The sequence below is a fragment of the Larimichthys crocea genome, chromosome VII, assembly GCF_000972845.2.
Source record: "Larimichthys crocea isolate SSNF chromosome VII, L_crocea_2.0, whole genome shotgun sequence".
Classification (NCBI taxonomy): Eukaryota; Metazoa; Chordata; class Actinopteri; family Sciaenidae; genus Larimichthys; species Larimichthys crocea.
The window spans coordinates 14,530,981-14,558,976 of NC_040017.1; the positions used below are offsets into that span (position 1 = coordinate 14,530,981).

General features: G+C 40.9%; 1 protein-coding gene across 1 annotated transcript; it reads left to right on the forward strand.

Annotated features, from left to right (window-relative positions):
- The first annotated feature begins 1,817 nt into the window (after positions 1-1,817).
- Positions 1,818-27,900, forward strand: vps53 (VPS53 subunit of GARP complex). Its single transcript, XM_010735811.3, has 22 exons — positions 1,818-1,993; positions 2,650-2,730; positions 4,994-5,043; positions 5,143-5,209; positions 10,117-10,203; positions 10,687-10,802; positions 11,825-11,944; positions 14,752-14,830; positions 14,930-15,073; positions 15,185-15,327; positions 15,927-16,068; positions 16,723-16,821; positions 17,487-17,581; positions 18,682-18,924; positions 20,544-20,691; positions 20,930-21,012; positions 21,111-21,189; positions 21,427-21,575; positions 21,693-21,762; positions 21,928-22,065; positions 26,101-26,205; positions 26,597-27,900. The coding sequence occupies exons 1-22, from the start codon at positions 1,907-1,909 to the stop codon at positions 26,765-26,767; spliced, it is 2,496 nt and encodes an 831-aa protein (XP_010734113.3). The 5' UTR covers positions 1,818-1,906; the 3' UTR covers positions 26,768-27,900.
- The last annotated feature ends 96 nt before the right edge of the window (positions 27,901-27,996 follow it).

Here is a 27,996-nt window from a genome sequence, read left to right on the forward strand (position 1 = left end):
CACCATTTTGGTCTTTTCCTCTCTTTTCTGTCCTCTTTTTTTCCTACTCAACCCCCATCGCTCTTTGATACTTTGTGTTCTATTCTCCTCACTCTTCCGTCAGTTTTTTCATCACTCCACATATTTCCTCCTCTCCTGTCTGTCTCACCTTGCTTCTTCTCTTCCTGTCCTTTGTTGCTGTTGTTGTAATACTCAGAAGCTTGGGCTTATGGGTATGTGTGTGTGGGTGTGTGTGTGTGCGTGTGTGTGTGTGTGTGCGTGCGTGTGTGTGTGCGTGTGTATGTATGTGTGTGTGTTTGTTGCTTAATTTTGTAACAGCAGGGGGCACTACTGTCCCTTACATGTCAATGTGTGCTGAGATGACAGCAATATGTCACTATAATAGTAGGAGGTTGGTTTCTTGATACAGTAGGTGCAATACAGATCATTATTAAAAGCGAATTGTAATGTTTTAGGTCAGAGCAGACTATGATGTATTAAGATCAGAGCTATGAAGGGATTTAAGGATGTGTGGAAGGCAGACAATGTGGGAAGTGGTTGTAAAGCTGTGGAAAATTTAATTAAAATGCTCCATGAAGGGATTTCCATCACTTCAGCTCATGCAGGGCTTTAGACATGGAGGTGGAATTTAAAAAAACAAAATGAAAAGTGGTCTTTATCCGTCAGCATTTGATGTATTTTACCTGTAATTATTATAAACCTGTGCTTTCAAAAACACACACCCACTACTGCAGCCAGGAGAAGAAGCATCAGGAGTTGCAGCATGCTCTTCATGTGGTTATACTGTTGTATAACTGCTCTTGTGCATGTTGGAGCTCATGTTTCTGTGAAGTCAGACAGAAGGTTTCGTCTGCAAACTACAGGGATAACAGCTTTATTAGTTTGTTCAACTGACTGAGAAGAAAATATTTTAAAAACTTGAATTCCCCATGTTTCCACTTCTTATTCTGATTAGTGCATGCATTTGTGTGTTTTTTTGTTTGTTTGTTTTTTAATGAAAACTGAAATAATATCTTTATTCCACAAAACCACACACTCGGTCTCAAGAAATGTTTATTTCCTATTGATTTGGGAAATATGTAAAACTAACAATATACACATAGGGAACAGCTGTTGAGTACTTTAAATCTAAGATCTAACATCATATCTAATAAGTAATAAGTAATAAATACTTATAGTACTCTAACATTTATTGACTCCCTAACCCTAATCAGGGGCGCCTTATAGGGGGGGAAAGTTAGGACAATTCCAAGAGCCCACGACTGATAGGGGCCCCAAAAATAGGTAAACACCAATATAAAATTATTAAACCATCATCATTGAGTATATATATTTCAAATATAATAACGGAATTAATTAATTCTTTATTTTTACATGTTTTGGGCAGTAAAAGTTAAATAAAAATGTCCTTTAGCACATTTTTATGGTGGCTTTTAATCTTGCATCAAATAGTGAACTGCACTGCATACTGTATGCAGACTTGCATGCATGTACAAATCACCAGCAGTAAATATTGTGCTAGTACTACTATTGAACTACAATATGCAAAACAGGTGCAACCCTTTAATTAGAGTTATGTAAAGCTTTTGATGGGATAGTTAGGTCCTAGAGATGTGGTGACAACAGCTGCGCAGAGGGGGGGCCAATTTGATTTTTTTTGTTATGGGGCCCAAAATTCCTGGCCCTAATTATCACATGCACGCAACCAATTTATCACGGACCTAGGCAAAACCTAAACCCCCCAAAATATTCGTTGTAGTTATGCTGGATCATGGACCAGGCTAGATAACTCTGATTTCCGACAGCAGTGAAAGCACCATTTCTCTGACGTCATCGGGTATCCCGGAGAGGCCTCCTCACCAGGAAGTGCTATGCCGGACAGCTCTCTGTCTGTTTTGTTTTGACGATGATGGAGGAGGAAGAATTTGAATTTGCTGAGGACTTGGAGGCGATATTGCACCTGACTCCGGAGGTGCAGCTAGCCATTGAACAGGTCAGCCGTGTCTCCTCGTCACTGAGACAGTCTTGTTGAACATTGTCGCTGCTTTTCCTCACACACGACCAGCTGTTAGCTGCTAGCCTTTAGCTTTAAACACTGTGAGACTCCCCCCGCGGTGTGATCAGTGTTTCAGCTCACAGGAAGCTTTGTCTCTGTCTTTTTAAAGCATGAAGTGACGCTGACATTAGCTGAATATAACGCGTTATGAAGCTGTTTGTCCAGAAACGTCTCATTTACCAGCATGCATGTGCAGGTTGTCAGTATATAGTTATTCCAGCAATCATTGTAGATTAGATTAGATTTACTTTATTCATCCCACCACGGGGAGATTTACTTGTTACAGCAGCAGAGGAAAGTGTAGCATACACTACAGAATTAGAAAAAAAGTAGAAAAGGCAAAAAACCACATTAAACAGACAGAAATATCTATAACCTACACAATAAACACTAAAAACAATCCACCTTCAAACAGACAAGTACTGAGGATAAAAGTGGCATGATATATAAAAAGAGTATTGTAATGTAAAGTGACCATAGTGTAAGAAATATTGCAAAGAAAGTGACCATGATACAAATAATAACTTGTATAATGTTACGAGGTATCACCAGTATTCAATTACACCGTCTGATTTTTGTCTTTTGTGCACAAGGTCTTCCCGAGCCAAGACCCTCTGGACAGAGCAGACTTCAACGCTGTGGAGTACATCAACACACTGTTCCCCACCGAGCAGGTACAGTGACGTACTTATGCTTAATTAACTCTGCTGATATCTGTGTGATCTGTCCTGGATTGGTTGAGAGTTGTTTGCAAAGTTTTCATGAAATATAAGAAAACCTTTTCATAGACGATGAGCCGGCGTGTGTGATACCAGGAGGAGCCTGAAACTGAAGCAGCTGGATGAAATTCAGTCATCACTGATTTCATTATTTACATCAGTGTTTTTTATTTCTTTTTTATTGTGGCATGCTAAAATGTCTTTTCTACATGGACGGAAATGTACTTTTTTTTTATTATCACTATTATTTCTTTTAAAATCAAAATGTTTAAGAACTAAACAAGCAAATGGATAAAACAGAAACAGATAAACAGCATCTGAACTGACTTTAAACTATATATAAGTCCACAACATGCATGTAGAAGTCAGCCCCTAAATAGTCTGTGTTGAGATTTACGTTCTCCTGGTACCGTGACACTAATATGCATGTGTCTTTACGTGTGTGTGTGTGTACTGTACATGCCAAAATAGGCACTGATATATCGGTGTAGATGTCTGTGAGTGTGTACGTGGACAGCTACATGAACATTTAGTACGCCTTCTCAGTTTACAGTGTGAACACGTCTTCTTATTCAATGCTGTTTATCACTTAAGGCATTAAGCCTACGAAATAACACTTCTAAATATGTGATGAACAAAAAACTAAATATGTCTTTGTGTTTTAGCCTCCTTTTGCTTTGATGACAGCTTTGCACACTCTTGCCACTTTTCTCAGTCAGCTTCATGAGGTCGTCGCCTGGAATGATTTTCCATCAGTCTTTAAGGTGTTTCCACATATGCTGAGCACTCGTTGGCTTTAGCTACCCTCTGTGGTCCAACTCATCCCTCTCAATAAGGTGTAGTTCAGGTGATTGTATTTGCCAGGTCATTGATCTGATCTTGCCATCTGATGCAGCTCTCCATCACTGTCCTTCCTGGTCAAAAAGCCAAGGAGGTGTGTTTTGGTTCATTACACAAACCAGATGGGACTCCATGTTTCTGAAGAATGCTATGGTAACCATACTGGCCTTGAATTTTGCCACAGTAGCCTTGAATTTTACATAAATCACCAACAGTGTCACCAGCAAAGCACCACACATTATCATTCCTCCTCCATGCTTCATGGTGGGAACCACACATGCGGATACCATCTGTTTATGTTCTTTAAATCTCACAAAGCCACGGCAGTTGGAACCCAAAATCCCAAATTTGGTCTCATCACACCAAAGTACAGATTTTCACTGGTCTAACGTCCATTCTTTGTGTTGTATAGTTTATTTGTAGCAATTTGACCATGAAGGCCTGATTCGCTCAGCCTCAGTCCAGAAGTTGATGTTGAGATGTGTGTGCTACTTAAACTCTCACATTTATGTTGACTCTAATCTGAGATGCTCTTAATTGGTGATTTCTGAGGCTGGTAACTCTAATGAACTTGTCCTCTGCAGCAGACTCTTGGTCTTTATTTATTACGATGGTAAGATCCAATTTGATGTGTTTTTGCGACTGCACTTGAAGACACATTCAAAGTTTATCAGGATTGACTGACCTTCATGTCTTAAAGTAATGATGGACGCACGTTTATCTTTTTTTATTTGAGCGATTCTTGCCATAACATGGGTTACTACAATCTTCAAATAGGGCTATTCACTGTATGCCAACACTACCTCTGAACAACACAACTGATGGTTCTGATGATCTGATCCGTTAAGAAGGCAAAATCCTTTCTTATTTCTCGTTTTGACAAAGCACACCTGTTCATCGTAAACCATTCCAGGTGACTACCTCATGAAGCTGATTGAGTGTGCAAAGTTGTTTTTAAAACGAAAGGTGGCTGCTGTAAAGAATATAAATAATAATATAACATACGTATACTACATACGTATATGCATGGCTATGTATATTTTTCTCCATAAGGGGTCACTGTTACCCTATATTTTGTGCGTACTGTATATACTGTAGAAGGGCTCTTAGCAGGGTGCGTGCTTTTTCATCTAACTGGGTTTTGTGTGTGATGACTCAACAGGTGTGGGTTACACCTGTCCTGCATTCGACATGCATTATTATTGTGAAACAGTGAACTTTCCACAGAGTCTAACTCTACCTGTACCATCAAAAAATCAATAATCGTTGCATCTCTCATGACAACACAGATTTATCCAACAATACGATTGTTTTGGATGTGTGATTAAAAGGTTGCTTCATGTTTTCCTGATTTCTTGTCATCGTATTTCCCCCTCAGTCTTTGGCTAATATTGACGATGTGGTAAACAAGATTCGTCTGAAGATTAGGTGAGTGTTCATGTCAATGGCTTAATAATGCATTTCTTGTTTTTGTTTGTATTTTATCCTCAATTTGACCATGTGTTCTTTTTTTGTCACATTTGATAGGCGCCTGGATGACAACATCAGGACAGTGGTGAGAGGCCAGACCAATGTGGGCCAGGATGGCAGACAGGTGAGTTGAGCCAGACTAGTCTGCTTCTATCAAGAAGTCCTTTTGGTTCTGTTGTAGTCCTAATATTTAGTTATAATGATGGCGTTGGAGCATTAGCTGTTCACACTCATTGTGTTGATCTAAGACAGAAAGAAAATCAATTGTAGAAACACATATGCAGACCTTGTGTGCCCTAACGGGGGCGATGGGATCGATTAACAGCCGCATTTGCACATTGTACATACACACCTCGAGGCCTGTTGATCACTTGTGGTGTTCAAAGCAGCATCCTCCTCCTGACGTTAGAATGGTGCCATAAGTAGCTCCCAACCCAGAAAAACATGTTCTTCCCGCCCGCCTGCTCTTTCCTCTCTCCACATTGCTTCCATGGAAAAGGACAAGATGACTCAGAACCATTCCCACTGCTCAAACTACCCCTCTTTACGGAAAACACGTCTGGGAAATAGATTCCCGTATGTAAATACTTAAATTTCTTTTAAACCCAGGCTTTTGAGTCTTTGCCTTTTCTTGTGGGAGCATGACGGAAAAGAACAGCTCCTGCTGATTTAATCCAGGTCCTTGCTCTGTCAAGGAGTTGCGGCTTAAAGGGAACATGACACCTGATGGGTGAGTCGTGTACGTTCTGACCAGTTGACATGATTAGGTGTGCATTGTCGTCAGGGTGTCTGGCACGGTGGCCCTGTCTTACCCAGTTAGCTACCGTTTAGTAGCGGAAACGCTTCAAATCCCCTCCAGACCAATAACATTATACAGTCACACACAATAATTTTAGTTTGTTTTTCCAACCCCACAGTGCCATTCCAACATTTCCAGAGGGAAAATCCTTTCTGCAGACGGAAAGATGGAGAGGTGTTCATTTCAAGATGGCGATTGAAACATAAAGACAGCAATAGAATAAAAACCAACATGATCAGCAATGTAGTCAGTTGTGGTGTTGACTGAACTCACTCACCAAGCTAAATGCAATCCCTGGGCTGAAACCCAAGATGGTCACATTTATGGAGAGGGATGGAGAGTGTAAGACAGGAGGAGAGAGAAAGTGGAGAAGAGAGGAGGTGAGGTCGGGGCAATGATTTCCCCTCGTCTGTTTTTTTTCTGTAAGGAGTCAGACAGTATTATGCTGCAGGGCTGAGAGTGTGGAAATGTGACTGTGTTAGTGGTCAGAGCCTGGCGGCTAACAGAGCTGATATTTAGTGTGTTGATGGCTGTGTTACTGGGCAACAAAAAATATTGTTACGTTTGATTCAAAAACCTTTGATAACCTTAATTTGAGTATGCATGGGTGAATGAATACCCAGGAAACACTCACATGGCTATTCCATCACACTAAGACAGATGCATACACGCACGGCCTCGCAAAACCTAAATTGGTGACAGTATGATTGACTGTAATGCATGGTGTCCAGTGGCAGAGAGACAGACTCAATTATAATGACATGAACTCTGTCATTAACCAGAAATTATGACAGCGTTGCTCATGTGTGGCTCATTCCTGGCCAATCCAGACTGGTCCTTCTGACCTGCATGATTTCATGTGGTGAAAATAAAATAAAATAAAATGGCTGCTGAAGATTGAGGGCAGATTGTGGGAATCTCCTGACCAATCTGGCTGTTACACACACACACACACACACACACACACACACACACACACACGTACGCACCGAAACAGCTGAATACCACACACAACGTTCTACAATGATCTCCTCTGCCCGTTGTCACGGCAACGTGGATACCGCATGCACACCTGCTCCACAGTCAGCTGAGCTCAGTTTCATGGTGTTTAATGAAGGGTTGTTTTTAAATATTCTTTTTTTTTTTTGTGATGGAGATGAAGTATGTGAAACTGGGATCTATTTGTGGAGAATCTCATTAACGAGACCAAACATCTTTCCACAGTTACTGAGATTCACATTCCTGTTAATTGTTGGCGGAGCAGCTTTTCTTTGCCATAGAGAGATGCTGTGCAGAGAGTGTATAAACACACACACACACACACACTCGCATCCTAATAGTGTGGCTGTACTTGCTGCTTGCTTGCTTTACAGCCTTTTCTTTTAGTGTGCAAGTACAAGATCATTTTTTTCTGTCTGTGCACACTCTTTTTTTTGTCCACAGTGGTATCGGGAGGGTTGCATTAGTGTTGGGTGGTCTTCCTATAGAATCTGCATTAATGTAAATATTTAATGTTAACTCAGAAAAAGGTTTTTCACGGCTTGTTTTAGTTTCCGTACTTTCATCTTCTCAGAGCTCTGTCTTTAACTCTCCAAACTGTTGCTTTCTTCCATGCGCCTCTTTAATTTATAGTTTTTTGTAGCGTGTAGAACTTTTATGCTTTCTGTTTTTGTACTTCTTTAAAAGAAATCTGGGTCACACTGTCTATGCAGATTCTGTCGGTCTGAGCCTCAGTTGTGTTTAGTGTAGCCTTTTAAATCAGACACACAGTTACATGATCTATAAACAACAACTGGGCCAAATCTTTCTGTTGTTTTCCAGGACTGAATATGAAGTGGGAATTAAATAATCAACGTCAACAGTAGAAGCAGCATAAAAACATATTACTGTTTGTAACAGAATCTGTTAGAAATCTGGTGTTTTGTTATTTTCTGCCACGCTTCACTATGACAAAAACATGTTGTAAACAGGAGGAGTCATTCTGTACAAGAATGCATTTCCTGAGCTATTCTCTGCTCTGTTAAGTTAAACACACTCCAAATTATCTCACTTAAAAATGTTTACATCAAGCATTGTATTCAGGCGATGCTCCAACTGTTAAAAATAACCACTGTCCGGTTGATCTGATTCAATGCATTTGTATCTAAACGCACAAGCACCATTTAATTTGTTGGAGGGAGGAGTGAAGTGCATCCAAAGCATGTTCACGCTTTGAAAAGAACTCTGTAATGTCGCCTGTGTGTGCATGATAGGCATACACTGGTGTGCATGTGTATGTTTGTGTGAGAGCAGATAACATCTCGGGCATGGAGGCGCCTTCTGGGCAGTGGTCTCTCTCTGCTTTCCTCAAGGCTAAATACAGGAAATGAGCGCTAGGAAGCGAGCCAGATTGACTCAGCTGAGTCTGCATGAGCGACAATTGCAGCCTTGGAGCTTCTGGCCTCTTCTGCATGTGCTTTGTTTGCTCAAGAACTCCTCCTGGGAACCTCTTTAAAAATTCAGTGGCACTCCCTTCCTACTCACTCTCAGATCAAAGAGTAATCACTTAACCTACCTTTAGTTTTTTTTGCCACTTAGTGAATCCAATCACCAAACAACCAAAGGGTCGTTTAAAGCATAAAAGGAATGAAGGATGCATGTAGCTTTTGCTCATCTTTATTGAAGAAGAATTCCCCTTTGTGGCAAGACTATCTCCAAAGAGTAGATGAAGTTTTAGCTTGAACATTTGGTTTAAAACTGCCCGTGGAGGTTTTTGTTGTGGTTTTATGACCTGGTCTTGGGGTGCTGTCTTTACTTTCTCCATGACACTGTCACTTTGACTGCACTCTGGAAGGAAAATTAATACTGCTGTCAGTGCAAGTTGTATTTATGTTTGTGTGTGTGTGTGTGTGCGCGCGCATGTGCACAGTTTGTGCATGTTTGCTCACTCACTGCTTCTTGAGGTGCTTGTAAAAGTGGTAAATTCCTTGCACAGCTGGTGCCGGCTGTTAGCATTCCTTGTGTGCATGTGTCCGTATGTGTGCGTGTCCGTGTGAGTCTGAGGAGAGTCAAAGTTGTGTCACGGTGCCACCACAGCATCGGGCCGAGTGAAGCCAATTACTCTGGCATCAGATGTCGGAGCACAATATCTGTTTAGGACCATCAAAGACCAGCTGTCATGTCAGATGATGGGGAAATATTAGAATAGCACGTTAACTATCATACAATTGTAACTGTCTAATGTTATCTAATCCAGTCTGGCTTTATGGGCTGTTAAAACTGCTAATAATCTCTTTAGCCTTTATAGTGACAGCCTTTATGCGAGAGATTAGCCTTATGGCTCATGTGTCAGCCTAAGACCTCTCCATGTCAAATATCTGGATAGTTCATCAATTAGACAGCCAATTAGTCTGTTTGGCTTTGCCCCCAGGCTAGAACTGGGAACAGGCCTAAGCAGGATAAATTTTCACATGGACCAAAGCCAGTGGTGAGTGTGGATGAAAAAAAATAACCCAGGAAATTTGACCCAGACTCGCACACCACAACTGCCACACAGTTATTCCACGCACCACCCTGCTTCTCACAACAAAGTATTATTAGAAGTGCAGTGTATATTTTTTAAGAGAATCTAAAGGCAAGTTGATATTTTATGTATGATAGTTTCCATGTTCTCTGCCCATGAATTTGTGATTATTTTCATTTTTTAATATTTCCAAAAGGCAGTTTAATATGCATTTGTTAGTGTAAGACCTTTAAAATCAATGTATAGAAGAAGAATGCATGACTTTAAAAACACACACCTGTGTTGCATCTCATGTAAAACTTTTCTATGTTCTTATGACTGTACTGTTTGACTCACCATAGTTTTATTGACTGACCGCAACAGGTAGAAAACACAGTTGAGTTATAGCATTATAATTTTCTTCAGCTTTCTTCTGCTCAGTAAGTGCAGGGACCTAGGTGAGACGTTTTTCACAAGGTCTCTGTCGAACACTTCTGTTTGGTTTTCCATTTTTTCCTCCACTTCCTGCTGTTCCTACTTTGGATGTTATTCTGCCATGCTCAAGGCTGAGCTGGTTTTTGGCATTAGAATTACTTGGACCCAAAAATTCAAACCCGTTCATACCACTGCTTTGCAGCGTCGCCCACTCCCAATAATACAGACATACACACTTTATAAAGGTTTCTTTATGCAGCAGATGAAAATGTGTCCTTTCTATATGGTTCATATTTCCATATTTATTTTTGGGCAGGCTTTGGAAGAGGCCCAGATCGCCATCCAGCAACTCTTTGGCAAAATCAAAGACATCAAGGACAAGGCAGAGAAGTCTGAACAAATGGTACGTACACAAACACACACACACACACACACACACACACACACACACAGAAGGTGCCTTGATGAAGCTTAACAAGGATATGACCCTAGCACACAGGAGATATGGTCTGTATCCTCCTTCTGGTACAGGCCGAAGGACAACAGAGGACAGTGGGGAGAGTTATTTAAAGTCGAGGTAATGCACCTTCCATGTGTCTGTCTGTATAAGTGTGTGTGTGTGTGTGTCAGTGAGAGTTAGAGGAAGGCCAGTAAGCTGGGTGAGTAGAGAAAGGATGAGGGTGGGGGGTTGGCAAACAGACCCTCCCTCAGGAGTCATGTAGGAACAATTATTTCTCAACCCAGAGGGTGTGTCCTTCATCTTGGTCTATTTCTCTTTTTTCCCATCGCCACGTCCAGTGAACCACCCTCTTAGATTTGTTCACCTTTTCTTGCTTCTTCCCTTCCCAGCTGACCAACCTGTCTGACTTTTCCTTCTCCCGCACAGGTCAAGGAGATTACAAGGGACATAAAGCAGTTGGACCACGCCAAGCGCCACCTCACTACATCCATCACCACCCTCAACCACCTGCATATGTTGGCGGGAGGCGTCGACTCTTTAGAGTGGGTTCACATTAAAATGTTGTGACATTCAGAAAAAAAAAAAACATGTTTATGATGGCACCTTCAGGTGTTATGTGAACTGCTGTCAGAATCCTGTCGCCTGCACACAACCCCCTTTACAACCGAGCGTCATCCTGGACATTGGCCAGCAGTGATGTACACAAGAGTGAACACTGGAAAGTAAATTACAGTCTTAGTTTGTGAAGTCATTTGGCAAACTACCACATATCACAGTGTAGCACACATAGCGTTTTGCTGCTGATAACGTTAGCGAGTAGGCAAGCCAAGGGAAACCAGCCAGCCGCAACCTAGTAATGCATAATTTGCAAACATAACGGGGAGAATGGATAAATTGGCTGACCTTATCCAATCAAGATGCTGATTTGCTACATTAGCTACCTAGCAGTTCATCCAGTTGGCAAGCAAGGTATTATTAGCCAGTTAAAACCACAATATGTTTCACATTCCTTCTCATTCATTTTACATTATGTTATCTTGGACATTGTGTAGTAAAGAGTGTCGTTTGTTGATGTTAGCAGACTCCTTTTCTAAGGTAACGTTAGTTAATGATGCAGACCGTTGAGAACACACACTGAAGCGCACATAAAAATCACATCCTTTGGATTTTCACGGAAAATACGTCACGAGTCCTTCACATCACATAAATCAGCCCACTGGCTGGGCAACCGAGAAAGTTGTGACAGGGCTAATTTGCGTCATAACCTGTTTACCGATTTGCAATAAAAGTGTTTCAAATATAAAAATATGTAAAATGCCTTAGACCCAACAAGGGGCTTAGTCATTTTAATCTCTAACATCCATATCCTTCTGTGTTCCTTGTTTTTGTGTTTGTTTTTTTGAAGGAGGGTGGGTGGATTTCTCACATACAGTGTGTTAGGAATTAATTTACACTTGTGAGAGATATACAGCTAGATTGATGCTCGAATGATATGAATAAACATGTTCATACATATTTTTTAAAATGATGATAGACCTAATTCACATGGTGTGTTGTGTTCCAGAGCCATGACCAGAAAGAGGCAGTACTGTGAGGTGGCCAACCTGCTGCAGGGAGTGGTCAATGTGCTTGAACATTTCCACAAGTACATGGGCATACCACAGATCAGACAGCTTTCTGAGAGGTAACTAATATGCATGCACACACAAATACACACATACACCGAGAGAGTGAGAATGAATGATGTATACATATGTACGTATTTTCCTCTTAACACTTTTGGGTTAAGTGCTTGCTCAAGCTCACTCTGGCTGTGTGGTGAGCAAGAAGAGCCCGTTTCCAGTAGCTAGTTCAGAGCCCGATCTCTGCTTCTCAGCTGAAATATTCCACAGCTCGTCAGCCAAACTGTTGAAAAGTGGTAACGGTATTTGGCTGGAGGTGTTTTGCGTATTACATCCTGTTTATGCAGATATTCGCACACATACACGCACGCACACACAGAGGAACACACAGGAAGGAAACGCACTGAATAGTGTCCTATTATGCCAACATTTCTTCCATTGTGAAAGATTACAGACATACTTCTCTGAGGGTGTGTTTGCATGTCAGTGTGTATGTGCTTCTGCTCATATGTGTAAGATGCATTCATTACAGTATGCTAGAGATAGTTTTCCATGCTTGCAACATGTCTGTCAGGGTCTTGTCTATTGTGGTACAATGGTACTTTAGGAATGTTTTTTGCTCTGCAGAGAGCCGAGGCCAATATCTGGATGTGGTCTTTTGTAACACACAAGCACCAACAAAGAGATTTACACGCACAAACACACACAGAACAAAGTGTATTGTTAGGCCGCTGTTTCCCACAGTTCAGACTGATTAAATTTCCATTTTTGCTATTATTTTCCAAGAATGCACAAATCAATTTGGGACACATTGGCCAAGTTGATGTTCAGGTTCAAAATAGTGCTGATCCCCGAAAACAGAAAAATACCATGACCTTCTGTTCTCTTCTGGCTGAGGTGTGGCAGACAGTGTTCATACCGAATAACAGCTGTGTGGAAGAAATGACTCTGCTGGAGAGACAGATGATAGAAGAGACACAGGGATGGGGAAGATAGGAAGACCAGGCTGACAGCTGGACACAAACAGTTAATAAAATGTCAGTCTAACAAACATCAGCCACAACAGGCCTATAGGTAGCAGAGGCAGACAGGAGACAGTGGTTCAGACAAACATGGACAGTGGATATAGTGACAGGATAAAGCTACATATAGGGAAGTTGCCAAGTCCTATTTTAAATCTGTATGCTGTAAACCATGTTATTAAAAAGAAAACAAAGAGGCTGAAAATGTCTATGTTTGAAAGTAAAATAAATTAGAATTTAAAAAAAGAATAAGTCTAATTAAATATCAAATAATGTATTTATATAATAGTAGCTTGATTTGGCAAAACATCAAATTAACTGACTCATTTCTAACAGTATAAATAAGCAGGCTTAAACAAAAGTATTATAGCAAATCACTTCTCATCCTGAAAATAAGAGCTCATTTCAGTTGAAAACTATCTAACTAGATATTTCTAGTGCTAAAAAAAGCTCATTATTTCAGTTTGAAGCCAGTGAAAATTCTTTAGGGTTACAGGCTAAATGCATATTAAACCCCCCATCTGACATTTCATTGTTCCTGATTTACTTCTTTAATCCAGTGAGAGAAATTAGCTTTTTGTCGTGATGGCACTTTGAAGCGTGACTAAATGGAGTCAGTGCAGCTTTCACCTTTGAACAGGATCATCTTTGATTATTTTTTAATAAGCCTTTTCCTCATTGTTGTTTAATGCCTTTCTCACCGTCTCACCGACACTGAGACATAATGTTCGGCTGCGTTGCACTATTTTATGTCTGTCTATATTCACTTCACATGGTTGGACAAAATGCAGCCACAAACTGGACACAGTGAGTCCTGCTGTTGACAACTTGGTCTCAATCTGATAAAACAGCTGTAGACTCTGTTTAACACTCATACTGACCAGATTGAGCAGACAGAGGTGGATAGTTCAGTATTTAGCCGGCAGCGAGCGCTCGGAATGAAGGCTACTAGTTCATTTGGCATCTGTGATGTGATCTCTCCACCCTCTTCTGTTTATTCTGGACGATTGTCATGGCTTTGGGTGCCATCCTGTGTTAACTCGCCCTGGATGGCTTTGGGCGAACATGGACACTTTGAGGACACACAGACTCACTGTCTAAAGCAGAGTTCATTATATAAACACTTCTCTGTCACATCAATCAGTCAAACTTGATTTGTATAGCACTTTTCATGCAAACGAAATGTGTGATCAACAAAAACACAAACTGATCTCATCATTGAGGAAACACAAAGGAAGGATTAAAATAAAAGAGAGCGATGAAAACTCAAGAAAAGGATATGCCAGGTAATAAGACTAAATAAAACAAAATAAGTAAGTAATAATCTAAGTAAATAAAAACGATAATCAAACATGTATTTGTTATTTTTGTTGTTGCTCTCTGACCCTGTTCACATTCTTAGAAAACAATGCATACACATCAAGTCACCTGCAAACGTGGGTGCTCATATTGGAAGTGAGAATCATTAAACAAATGTTGGGGAATAATTGGCTGTGTTTTTAAATATATAAATATATCTATAATATATTATATATATATATATATATATATATTAGTGGGTGCTGTGACACTTCAGAAACATCACAGGCTTTGAGGTTTGCCAGCATGTAACTTGAAAATAGCTTTAAAATTCGACCAATTCTTGGACAATAATTAAACAAGGTATATTTTTTATTGGCTGTAAGCCAAAAAGGGTCTTTGCCACAGTAGCATTTAAGCTGAACTATTTACCCCTCAGAGGAAGTTGTATATTAGATACTTTCACATGAAACTGTCATTATTCCAATATGACATTTGAGAAAAAAACAGTAAATAATTTAATATGTTACATTTTCTTATTAATCTAGGGTGAAGGCAGCACAGAGTGAGTTGGGAACTCAGATCCTGGCAGATTTTGACGAAGCGTTCCCCTCTCAGGGCTCCAAGGTAAATAAGTTGTGTATGTGTAATGTCCTTGTCTTGTTCGCCCCCCTCTCCAAAACTTTTATTATTATAAATTAAACTTTTATTTGGCAATCCATCCAGAGAACAGGTGGCCCCAGTAACGTGCTAAGAGATGCCTGTCTGGTTGCCAATGTTCTGGACCCACGCATCAAACAAGAGATCATCAAAAAGTTTATCAGGCAACATCTCTCAGAGTACCTGGTGTTATTCCAGGAAAACCAAGATGTGAGTAAGAATTTGAAGATACAAGATTATATCTAATTACAGTAACTACCTGTTTGTAAAGACGTAGTATTTAGGTGTTTAATGAAAGCATATCCCTCGCCTGTTTCTCAGGTTGCATGGCTGGACAAGATCGACCGCCGCTATGCCTGGATTAAACGACAGCTGTTAGACTATGAGGAAAAATATGGACGCATGTTTCCTGAGGAGTGGTGCATGACTGAGCGTATTGCTGTGGAGTTTTGCCACATCACCAAGTAAACACACACACACACACACACAAACATATAGTATATAAACCCATCCAGAAACAAGCACTGCAAACGTGGCTCTAGCCAATTTAATGGGTATTTTATGCTGTCTTTTTGTCCCCAAGAAAAGAGAAGAAAAGAATAGAATAAAAAGAGGTTAAATGAAATTAAAAAAAATTGCTTGTGGGATTTTTCTGCATCATGGATTGAACCACACTGGTGTGGTGTGGCGTGCCTGGCATGAGTCTGTGATTTGATGCAACCTTCAGTACAGCTGACGTAGGTGGCCTACATGAGCAGTAACCTATTGTCCCCACTTCTCAGTCTTTTCTCCTCAGCTACACAAAAGAAGAAAGAGTGTGCGGACTATTTGTGTGTTACTCTTGACTGACTAACAATAAAAATAAAAAATAAAAAAAAACATCTGGCAAAAATTGTAGTAGTGTCATTACAAAAAAGCCTGACAAGACAGGTTTTTTGCTGAAAGGACAGATGAATGACTACAATTATGTACTAATGATTGTTGGAAACATTTTGGCATGTCAGTTTAGAAATTAGACATGACATGTTTATTTTAATATTATTATTTTTTTCTTTATTCTCAGAGTGGAGCTTGCCAAAGTGATGCGCACACGAGCTAAGGAGATCGAGGTGAAGCTGCTTCTGTTTGCCATTCAGAGGACCACAAACTTCGAGGGTCTTCTGGCCAAGCGCTTCACAGGATGCACTTTGACTGACATACCTGGAGTGAGGATAAACACGCAGAGTTACACAATACACGCAGGCTTATTGACTGACAGACTGTTGACTCCAGCTGCTTCAAATCTATTCAAGCTGAAAATGTCCAAACAGAAAATATTTGTTTTATGTTGCTTGCTTGCGCTTGTTCCATAATCACATTTCACACGAAACTGCTGAATTGTAACTTGTTGTGCTCTAAGCTTACACACAAAGAAGTATTCTTGGTGTCATAGCCGGAAGAAACCTCTTAATCCCGGGTCATGTTGGCATGTGAAAGTGGAAGTGGAAGCGTTTCACAGAAAATGGACAGATTATGATTATTGTTTTGTTGGCACTCCACTAGGCCAAGCTTGTTCAGAACTGATAATATTTAGAATAGACAGAGGCCCTTTTGTCCTCAGTTCAGTTTACACCCATGCCTGTTGGTTTCTGTAATTCTGTCAGGTATTTGTTTGAGTCGGATTTTATAATTGGAGATGCAGTTCCATCAAAGCCTCCCACGAAATCATGAAATGATCTACATGAAAGAAAGTGAGGAAAGCTGGAGTTTATTTTAAAGAGTCTGTAATAATTACAGAAACAGTTCCGTTAGTAAAGAATATTGTTAACATGAAATGTCTCAGTGGCAGAAGTACTGAAGTTTTCTCTGTGTTTTTACAGCAAAAGAGGCCAGATAGCCCTCTAGAACCCACTAACCCCTTCCTGGAAGATGAGCCAGGCGAGGATGTGGGTACAGAGAAGGACGAGGACTTGGCTAAGGTGAGTTGACCTGGAATCACCTCGTCTTACCTGTTCTGCAACATAACGGGACTGTCAGATGATGCTTCCTCTGGCCAAGTGCCATTGCAACCTTACCTTAACTTACAACCATGTGGCTTTAGTTTGAGCACAAGAATCTGACTTGATATACTTGTTGTCTTGGCTGAAGGATGTAGATACACAACCTCTAAATCAGCAGAGTGGTTAAGATATTGTTTTGTAAATACAATACATTTTCCACAAAAGATAACAGCACTACAATGAGGTTAGAAATACATCTCAGAGTTCAAGTTGCAGAGCACCAACAACTGCAGCCTCCAAAATGTCCATAAAGTTGAATCCACACCTCTTCCACAAAAACAGAACGTCATAACCCACGAGTGTAGAACTTATTGAAGGCCGTTGTATTGGAGTGCATCAGTTATAGCTAGGTGGAGTTAATAAAGTCTTAGCTGAGTGTATTTTATGCATGGAAAGTCAGTTGCTTCAGTCATGTTACACATGGCATCGTATCAAGCCTCCCACACCGCCTTATCGTTGAAAACTGTTTCTGTGTTCAGTGTTTTGACATTTACCTTTGCTCGGGGAGTTGGAGAATGATACTCAGAAGAGCCACAACTAAAACCTGCTATTTCCCTAATGCTCTTTTTCCTCCATTCTTCTAGCCCAGGAAGCCGAAAGCTCCGGACAACCCTTTCCATGGCATTGTCTCCAAGTGCTTTGAACCTCATCTATATGTCTACATAGAGTCCCAGGACAAGTGAGCAACGCACACACTCTTACAAACCACACAGGGCCAAACTGGGTCGTGATAAACAGATTTAGAATCAGAAGCAGGTTATGTGTGAAGCTGGCACATGCAACCTTTTTTTTCCATTGCCCACTCATCAATCAGATCCCCCACCTCCCATTCTACTTCATTGCCTCTTCTGTCTTTCCATCTCTTGTTCCTGTACATGCCTCTGTCTCCACTGTGGCAGAAATGTTTCCCATTAGCTGCACGACCACAGACGCTGAGAGAAAGAGAGAGGGAGGTTGAATAAGTGCTGCCACAGCAGATCTGCCTATTTTCATTCCCACCTCTTTATTTTTTTCTTCTCGGTACCCCTTCTCCGGTCTCTTTCTTTCTGTGTACATCTTTATTTCATTCCTCCTTTCTCCTTCTCAATCCCCCTTTACAGTCTCTCTTTCTCTTTTTGTCTTGCCTCATTTTTCACCTCCTGCCATCATTTGCTTCTCCTCCATCACTCCCTTTCCCCTTTACCAGTCATGGTGATTGCTCCTGAAACTGAACACAGTTCTGGGACTGCTGTGCTTGCATGCAGCCCCTGGCTTTTGGTTCTCTAGAGCGTTAAATGTCGCTTGTCTGTCCAAGGGAACAGGACTGACCTATTCTGTAGCTACAACCTCATTTCAGTTCAGTTCAGTTCAGAGGCCTTGAACAGGCACTGGCCAGATCAGCTTGTCCCCAGTGGGACATAGCAGGAGAGAACAGTGGCCTGCTTGTTTTGTCTTTGGCTTTAGTTCCAAGATTTAGTAGGATTGGGCCACACCAACTAACCAAGGACCTGTTGACTGTTGTACTGAGGATTTTGATATGGTTGGAATATTTTCTCCTATTTATCCATCTGGCTCTCTGTCTGTGTTCCTGTTACTTTATCCTTTTATTTATTTATTGGGGTTAGAAACCAATCGTATGTTTTTTACTATTTAAATGTTTTTATTTGATTCATTTAATTCCTTTCATGTGCCCCTAATCCAACCACCCATGTGTGTGTACGTGTGTGTGTGTACGTGTGTGTGTGTGTGTGTGTGTGTGAACCTGTGTGGGTTTGGCTGTACATATTCGGGCATTTGCAGGAACCTGGGCGAACTGATTGACCGGTTTGTGGCTGACTTCCGAGCACAAGGCCCACCCAAGGCAGGCACGGAGGAAGGCGGAGCGGTACTGCCCAGCTGTGCTGACCTCTTTGTCTATTACAAGAAGTGCATGGTGCAGTGCTCCCAACTGAGTACCGGAGAACCAATGATCGCCCTCACAACCATCTTCCAGAAATTCCTGAGAGAGTATGCTTGGAAGATCCTCTCTGGCAACCTGCCTAAGTAAGGCTGGCTCAAGTTATACTCTTAACATAGAGCTAGAGTTCCCTTTGGTTTATACAGTGAGTAAACGTTGTACGATAGTAGAGTTAAAACAAAGAGATTCAGTGTAGAAATAAAACATAAGAATCAACATTAACTTCTACTACATTGTCAAATCAAACCACTTCAGTATTACGCCAACTGTCTGCACTGTGGTAGTTGCTGAAGCCACTATGGAAGTGGCTTTATGCATTATGTAATAGTCAATAGATGCTGGCTCTAAGACAGCGTGACGGACCTTACCATCTGTCCTTAGACCCTTGATAAGGAACCCATCCCCCTAAACACCAGCAAAAATCACAAAACATAAACATTTTGGTGATAATAATACAGATATATGTAAGTTGTAAGAGGCACCAAGTCTGGCAGTATTCTATTTTTTATTGTTTCAAACAATTACCATGAAAAGGCCAACAATTAATGCATATTGTGTATTCATATTGTATAAGTATTGTATGTGTATTCCACTGTACCATAGACCTCCATTGTTTTCCAAAAACTATTGAAAACACATCCTTCAGCCGTCCTGCTGACTAAAATACTCGTTCTTGTCCAGTCACTACTATTTCTAGTATTTCAACAATTTCCATCCATGAGCATCAATCAATGTTCTGGGCAGTAACACAAACACAGATTTATTTGGGATTAACTTTTCACAAATAATCATGTCACACCCATATTTGTTCATTCGTTTGGTATGGTGATGGGGTGGTTTAGTTTTTAGTCTGAAACTTAATGTCTTCAATCCTCACTGCGTTTGATGTATCGGAATTGCATGCTATGGGAGATCTGGAGTTGGTTATGTTGTGGCAAAGCCTAATATGCTACCAGCAAAAACATCTCTGGCTCATTGGCCACATTAGAACTCATCACTGGGCTGTGGTGTGTATTTATATATATATATATCCACACACACACACACAGGCATGCTCTGTTTCTGTCTCAGATATGCATACATGCTAATTACACACTTACACTCGCTGACTAATGTATACCATATTCTGAGCTGTATACAAACATTGTTCAAAGATGTACTCAAGCGCTTTGCAAGTGCGTACACTTAGAGACACACGCAGACGCGGTCGTCCAGTGTGGTGTGCTGCGAATTGGTTTTGTGAGGTTTTGAAAGGGGCCCTCGAAAAGGAGCTTGAACTATGTTGTGGTTTTACCCACATGTCTCTGTTATGACGTTTATTAATGACTGGGTCGCCGTTGAAGTCTTATAGGCACAGCATCCCGACACTTGCGTCTGCTTGTAGTTATGCCTGTTGTGTCTCAGTTACTAAACATGGTCTTCTTTACCTGTGGTTTAAAAAGATGTGTTCCACAAAGTGTTTTTTTTTTTCTTAAAGCTCCGTAGCAAAAGGGGCTCCAAATAACCAGTTTTATGAAAAACACTACACAACACATCTTAGGGGGTTGGTCTCAACTTCTGATCCCTCTCATTCACCCTATAACTTAAAGGCATACAGTAACACAAACATTTAAAAGACTCACAATCTACAACAGCTAAATCTTAGCATTAGAGTTTTTTTCTCTCTTTAAATTTAGCCCTCTGTCACGTCTATCTTTCTATCCAGATCCAGCAGTAACAGTGGGGGTCTTACCATCAGCAGTCTGCTGAAGGAGAAAGAAGGCTCAGAAGCTGCAAAGTTCACCATGGATGAGCTCTGCCTGATTTGCAGCATCCTCAGCACTGCAGAGTACTGCCTGGCTACCACACAACAGGCGAGCGCACACAAACACACGTATCCGACAAGCTGTCGCGTCGCGTGTTTGACCTGCATTTCACAAGTGTTTTAAGTAACTCAGAGAGGCAATTATTATTACAACATAACCTGAAACATGTTTGCAACACACATACCACAATTTTGAGCTGCTATTTAAAAAAAAAAAAAAAAGGTTATACACATTTGAAAGGATGTGCTGTAAGTAGTAAAACTTTTTTGTCATGTATGTGTTCCAGTTGGAAGAGAAGCTAAAGGAGAAAGTAGATAAAGTCCTGATGGAGAGAATTAACTTGACTGGGGAGATGGACACATTCAGCACGTAAGTGAGCAATTTTCTCAACAAAAAAAGAGCCTTCATTTTTACAGTATTGTAAGAGACAAGTGTTTTTAATGATGTCAATTATTTCCATTTCTCAGCGTGATCTCAAACAGTATCCAGCTACTTGTTCAAGATCTTGATGCCGCCTGTGATCCTGCTCTCACTGCTATGAGCAAGGTTGGACACACACACACACACACACACACATTCAGCATGTACCAAGTGGAATTGCCATTCATTAAAAAGTTTAAGGAACATTATCTGTCAAAAGGTGCAATATCACACACTTCTTGGTGTTTTTTGTTAATATCTCTTTGCCACCAATCATCATTTGAAAACATTTCCACATAAGTCTGATGAAATAATGTTTTAACTGTTGCTAACACATCCCTCCCTCCTCTGTCTCTCTCTCAGATGCCGTGGCAGAGCGTGGAGCACGTGGGTGACCAGAGTCCTTATGTGACGTCAATCATCATGCACATTAAGCAAAATGTGCCCATCATCAGAGACAATCTGGCCTCCACACGCAAATACTTCACACAATTTTGCATCAAGTTCACAAAGTAAAATACCTGCACGAATACAATTGTACACACATCTTTGTTCTATCCGTAATCCCTGAGTAATTTAAGGTTCCTGCAGTTGATATATTTGTCATTACCTTTTTTTTTCCCCCTCAGTTCTTTCATTCCCAAATTTATCAACCACCTGTTCAGATGTAAACCTATCAGCATGGTGGGAGCTGAACAAGTAAGTAAAAATTTGTGCTAATCTGTCCTGAAGCTTCGTTTGAGCTGCATTGTGAGTCATCAGCTTTAAGCGTATTTTAAGCCATGCGTGTATGCGCACTGTTACATGATTATTATGTTGGAAAAAATTCATACTGTTCTCATGCGCTCGAGTTTCTGTCTCCAGCTCCTCCTTGACACTCACTCCCTGAAGACAGTCTTGCTGGATCTGCCCTCCATAGGCTCCCAGGTGCTGCGCAAGGCACCTGCCAGCTACACCAAGATAGTGGTGAAAGGCATGACGCGTGCAGAGATGATCCTTAAGGTGAGGAGGGAGGGTGTGGGGGAGAACATCATGAAAGCAAACTAGACTCCAGTGTAGCACCTCTATTTGGACATTTTCTCGCAATTCAGGTGCAAATCTGTGTAAGTGTCTTTAGACAAATGTTGGAAAAACACTCATCCTAGAAGGAGATCAGTTTAAACAGTTTACCTTTCATGTCTAAACTCGGATGGAGCCTCTGTATCTTTGACTGATGGATTTTAATGGGACTTGAGCTCTAAATACAAAAATAGTTAAACTTAAACACATTATCGGAGCTGCTCAATCTTTATGGCACACTTGAGGTTTTATGGCGTTTAACTTGAGTGGCTAAAGTCATGCTGGCCATTTTTTACAACCAAAGTTTCATTTTCTGACCTTTAAAGGCTCGGAACCTTGTGTGTAATCGTAGACCCTCCTGTGTAAGTGTGGTCTGAAGGACCTTTCTTTTACCTCTTTTTTGGCGTTATACAGATTTAATGTTGAACCTCTGACATATCCAGTTAAACATTAGCTTTGGTGTTGACACTTAACGCTGCAACACTTGACCAAGAATAGTCTGGCACAACCTGCAGCTAACTGCTTTTTCCACTGATTGAGGTTCCATCGTTGGAAACAACAATAGACTGAACGACCATTTCTCCTTTTTTTTTATGTTTGCGGTTTGACTGGCGTGCTTGTATTAAAATGTTTGTCTTGACTCACTCGGGCAGATTATCTACTTAGAGTTTATATTTGGGTAGAATAACCCTTTAATTGTGTCTTCAACCCCACTCACAATAGCACTTTATGAGCATGTTTCCATAAAATAACCCACCTCACATGAGGTAGGGAGGGAATAGGAATGGAGCTCATGCACTACTGGTTTAATGAGTGAGAGACGGTCCAGCACGAGACACACGCACACATTCTTCAACACAGTATGTGGTTGACCTTGAGCCAGTGGAAAGGTGTTAGTGGGTAAATAAGTAAATGCATGCAACCATGTGTCTACTCACGAAAACACAGTTTTGGACCAGTTGTCTCAGAAGTACCTTATGCAACCCTAGAGGACACTGGTATGTGGCTGCTATAGATTTACCCCACCCTAATTAACTGTCCCTGGAGTGTACAGAAATGCACACACACACACACAGCACGCCTGTCTGTCCCTTGATTTCCCTTCAACTCCCAGGAGGATTTCTTTTCCTTCCTGAGTTGTTGGACTGTCTTGATGTTTAATAGCTCTGCTTTGTGTGAAAACCAGTGGATCAATGGCAGACAGCAAATATTTCCAATTTGTGGTATGATATTGTAACACCCTGTCTTACACTCGAGCCTTCAGACACACTAACATTGTTTTGTCTCAGACGCTGACTGTCCGACAAACCCCTCTCACCATTTCATATTTGATTGCCTCCTCCGATTGTTTTCTACTTGGAATGCACACTGGTCCATATGGCCTGTGTTGTAAGGCCTGTCTTTGTTCCCTGGAAACATGCCCTGAATGTGTATATACATGAATTTCCACTCATCTGCCACACATTAAGGGGGCTTTCACATTATAGAATTATAGAATGCATTCACATCAGCCCACTACTGTCTGCTTTTTTTTTCTGAATTTGAGTGCCAGCGGGCCTCTTCAGCTGGAATGTGATCTATACGTCTCTTACGGATGTAGTTGACACTGCATGAAGGCCTTTTGATTGTGATCCACATGCATTATTGTGACAGCAGAGGACACAATAATCACTTCGAAGGGTCGAGATCTGAGAAGTCAAAAGAAAAACCCTGATAACAGACATCCTAAAGAGTAAAATTCAAGTGACAGACAAGTCACGCAGTCCTAGCGGTATTTAAAAGGAGTAAGCTGAGTCCCCTGGATTGTGTCCCTCTAAAAAACATATATTTTCATACAAAGATTTTCTCTGTGGATGTTTTTTGCTTCTGGAATGTAAAGAGAAACTTTTGTGCTATGGCCAGCGTTTCAGCCATCAGCTTTGTGTAACACCAAGGTCCCTCACAGGTAATTGCTTCCACCTTGGGCTGAGAATGATGCTTCTGAAAGACAAACTCATCCAAAGACGGTCAACACAAGAATCCCTCTGTGTGGCCTTAACAATAGTTTTAAATTACACCCTGTGATGCTGTTCCTTTGAAATTAAATCTGGTTAACCCTACCAAGAAACTTCAATTCATTGGGGCAATTGAAAGTTGTCTTATCTTGTGTTTCTTGTGATTCAATTTTTTTTTGTGATCTCACACTATTCAAAACTGTCTTGTTGGCGTTACAAATGGATGTGAAGCAGCAATCATCCTGTTTGTTTTTCCTCTGCAACAGCGAAACAAGCTGTTAACACAAGATTGATGTGTTATCACCTTATAAAGTTGTTACCGTTACAGTTTGTGGTGTTCAGTCCTGAGGGAGTGTTAAGCTGCAAAATGCTCCACAATTTTCACCAGCTAGTCGCTAACTTTCTGCCCGTTTGGTACTGTGCAGTGGGTTTATCAGAGCTTGTTTGCCAAAAACAAAAAGAAAGAAGTAATACTGAACCAAAAAAATAAATAAAGTTCTGCTCCGTAAAACCAAAACAAATAGCTGAAAGATGCTAAAACGGTCCAAAAAATTGGTACGAACTATAGAAAGTGATAATTCTCTATTCTCTATTAGTGATCCCATCATACTCACAATAGTCATTTGATCCGTTGTTCATATAATAATAAAGAATTTTGATCAGTGCAGCTTTAAACTGATGCTATATTAACTGGCACTTCAGCTGACAGAAGAGAGTGATCACTGTATTTTATTCCTTTCACATTTCCACTTAAGATCCGATCTCTAAAATCTCCATGTAGCTGTCAGAGTATTTACTTTGAGTGTTAAAGATGAAGATATTTTTGGTTGCCTGTTTTGCGAGCCAGTGCTCAGTTATGTTCAAAGCACATAGGATTCTTTCTGTCTGTCTGAGACGGCCTCTCCTGGCCGGTTCGATGCCTGTGAGACGTGGCTGTTTTCCACGCTCTTCCAGCCCAGCCCACCATAGCTCCAGCTCTTTTCTCTCCCACCTCTGAAGTTCTCTTCTGGGGAGAATTTAAAAGGCAGACCCCCCTCCTTCTCCTCCTCCTTCTCCTCCTTCCCCACCCTTGTTCAGCTTGAATACCCCCCCCAACTCTGTTGCTCTCGCTCTCCCTTTTTATGTCGGTTTTCATTCTTAAACTCCCTCTCCCTTTTTCTTTCCCTGTTTTTTTTTTTTTTTAACAAGGTCCCTACAGGCCTTTCCCTTGGCACCGTTCCAGGACAGTTGCTAAGTAAATCACTCAGTCAGCAGAGCTAGTAAGAAAGCAAAGAATTCCACACGATCCTGAGCCTTTCATGCCGGCTCTTTCCCTCCCTGTGCAGCTCATCTTCTCTTATATTTCTACCTTGGGTAAAAAGAGAATAGTAAATTCTTGAAAGGGCAGATTGGGTTTTTTTTTTTTTTTTTTTTGAAGTGAAGGAAATGAGAAACATTTTGTGAGATGATCCCTGTGTGCATGCGTATGCATGAGATGGGAGGTGGGGGTCTGTCAGCCATGTGTTGGTTCTGCCTGTTTTATAGCGGCTGCAAGAAATGCTATCCGATCCACGTTTTCCACCCAGTCTCTATTGTTGGAAAAAAACAAAAAAAACAACCAAGAGTCCAATCCAGAAAGACTTGTGCCCCATTAAACCCTTTCTGCCTGCTCTTGACTAATGATGATTTTTGCCCAGGCTCATTATACCCCAAAAATAATTACCAGTGAAACTAATTCTTGCCCACTCATGCATGGAGTAATTGGTGTGTAAAAGGGAAAAAAAGAGTGAGGAGTGGGCTCCTAAATATAGAACCATCGTCTCAACTTTGTTTGCAGCAAGAACTGCTTGGTTTTGTCAGGTCCAGCCCACCTCCCCTCTTTCCCTTGATTTGGGCCATAGCTGCCCCATGTGGGATCATTTAAAGGTCTCACGGGTCGTCCTATGATGGTTCACAGAAAACGAGGGAGGGGTGAAACCAACATTAAACTCTTACTTTTTCACAGGTGGTGATGGCCCCACATGAACCACCAGTGGTGTTTGTTGATAACTACATCAAACTCCTTGCTGATGGCAATCCTGAGACCTTCCAGAAGATCCTGGACATGAAGGTCAGATGGTTTGACTGAACTAGTAATTTAAAGGGATAGTTCCAGAAAATTGGGAAATGTGTTTGTTTGCTTTCCTGTTGAGAGTTAGATGATAAAATAAAATCTAAAGCTAACTTATTAACAATCCGCTTGTATTAGTCATACACTTTGCTTTTTATACTACTGCTTCCTGTGCTTATGCTAAGATAAGCTGACCTTTAACATTGTAACTTTGCATTTCCTGAAACCTTGTTTGAGTTATATGATTAAATTCAGATTTGCACATGTTCTCTGACCTGTTATTGTGAACCAACACAACCTTAGTTTTGCATTTTGCTCTTGTTTTGCATACTAAGAGAGTTTTTCTCTTTTTTTTCTCCTTATTATTTCCCCTGTGTTTATGTGTCTATAGGGTCTGAAGCGCAGTGAACAGAGCAGCATGCTGGAGCTCTTCAGGCAGAGGTTACCTACTCCACCCTCCGGGGGCGACGGCGGCTCCTCTCTGTCCTTCAGTGCCCCCACCCCTGAACAGGAATCCTCCCGCATCCGCAAGCTAGAGAAACTCATCAAGAAGAGACTTTGAGCAGATGCACACACTGAAATCGTATCTTGAAAATTTTAAAGGTTGCGGGATGAGATGCAGGTTATTCATCTCAAAGACTTCATTGTGCTCCATTGGTTTATCATGGAGAAATACAGAAAGAGCAAAAAAAAAGGGACTGAATATTCTGACTGACAGTAATATGAGCCCAATCTGACACTGGATTATGAAGAAACTTCCTCAACTGCTACTTGCTGTTGTTACACATGTCATTTCTATCAGTAATTTCCTTCCTTTTCTTTTTACGACACTAATGTCTGAGTTTTGTAACATTAGTACATCGTTGCACTGTGTATTTGCACTCAGAAGACCCAGATGTAGTGCTGTTAACTCATTTTTGGCTGTCTCTTTGGGACATGCTTTATCCAGAATGATTACAGGCAGCATGACCTTAATTTAAGTTGATGTTTGAACAAAATGTACTTCAATGAAAGACATGTTTTTTCTCATCTGTTTTAATTTCAAGTGGGGGTGGTACTAGTTTGAAATTGTGTGCATCCCTGCCTCTATTAAAACGGACATGCGTCATAGGTGTCAGGATTGTTTTTGTGAACGGTGGCCTAAAATGAATCTCTGATTACAAGTTGAGAGTCCACAAGTCTAGGGCAAAAAGTATCTTTGGCTTTTATCTTCAGTCAGACGTGAGGCCAGGTTTGTCTTGGCATTTAAAACCCTCTTTAGGTTGACTTGGGAATTAGAACCAGCTAGATGAAGTCTCTTAACCTGGGTGCATGCCTAGAAAATGGGAGGTTACCAGGGTATATCGTGTTTATGTACACATTCACAGTCAGTCTGAATATTCGTTGAGAATTTAATCCTCTGTCCTCTTTGCATTGACATAAAAACGTGGTTTTGGTTTAGTGAAATTGCTAAAGTGATTTCTGGGTGGCTCTGGAAGTAAATAGAAACATATTTAAAGTAATGCCCCCTGGTTCTGGTTGATGATGACAGTGCCTCTCAGTTTAGCAAGTCATTGTAGATCAAATGTAAGTGCATTCATGTCCCGCATTCGTGTCCGCATTCCTGCCTTCAGGTCCAAAATGTAACTTGTTTGTATCGCCTCAATTGTATCCTACACAGAGAATTGTTAAACACTATTAAAACATTGTCATCAAGCTCCCCTTGTGTTTCATTTAAATGTCTGTGTGTACCACTTCAATTTTGCACATAATGCACAATGGCATGAAAAAAAAAATTATCACCCTGATTTT

Excerpts from the sequence above, each read along its gene's own strand:
- vps53 (XM_010735811.3), top strand. The coding sequence starts at position 1,907 with ATGATGGAGGAGGAAGAATTTGAATTTGCTGAGGACTTGGAGGCGATA. Across the intron at positions 15,074-15,184 it reads TATTCCAGGAAAACCAAGAT|GTTGCATGGCTGGACAAGAT; the intron begins GTGAGTAAGAAT and ends CCTGTTTCTCAG. Across the intron at positions 21,576-21,692 it reads TTTTGCATCAAGTTCACAAA|TTCTTTCATTCCCAAATTTA; the intron begins GTAAAATACCTG and ends TTTCCCCCTCAG.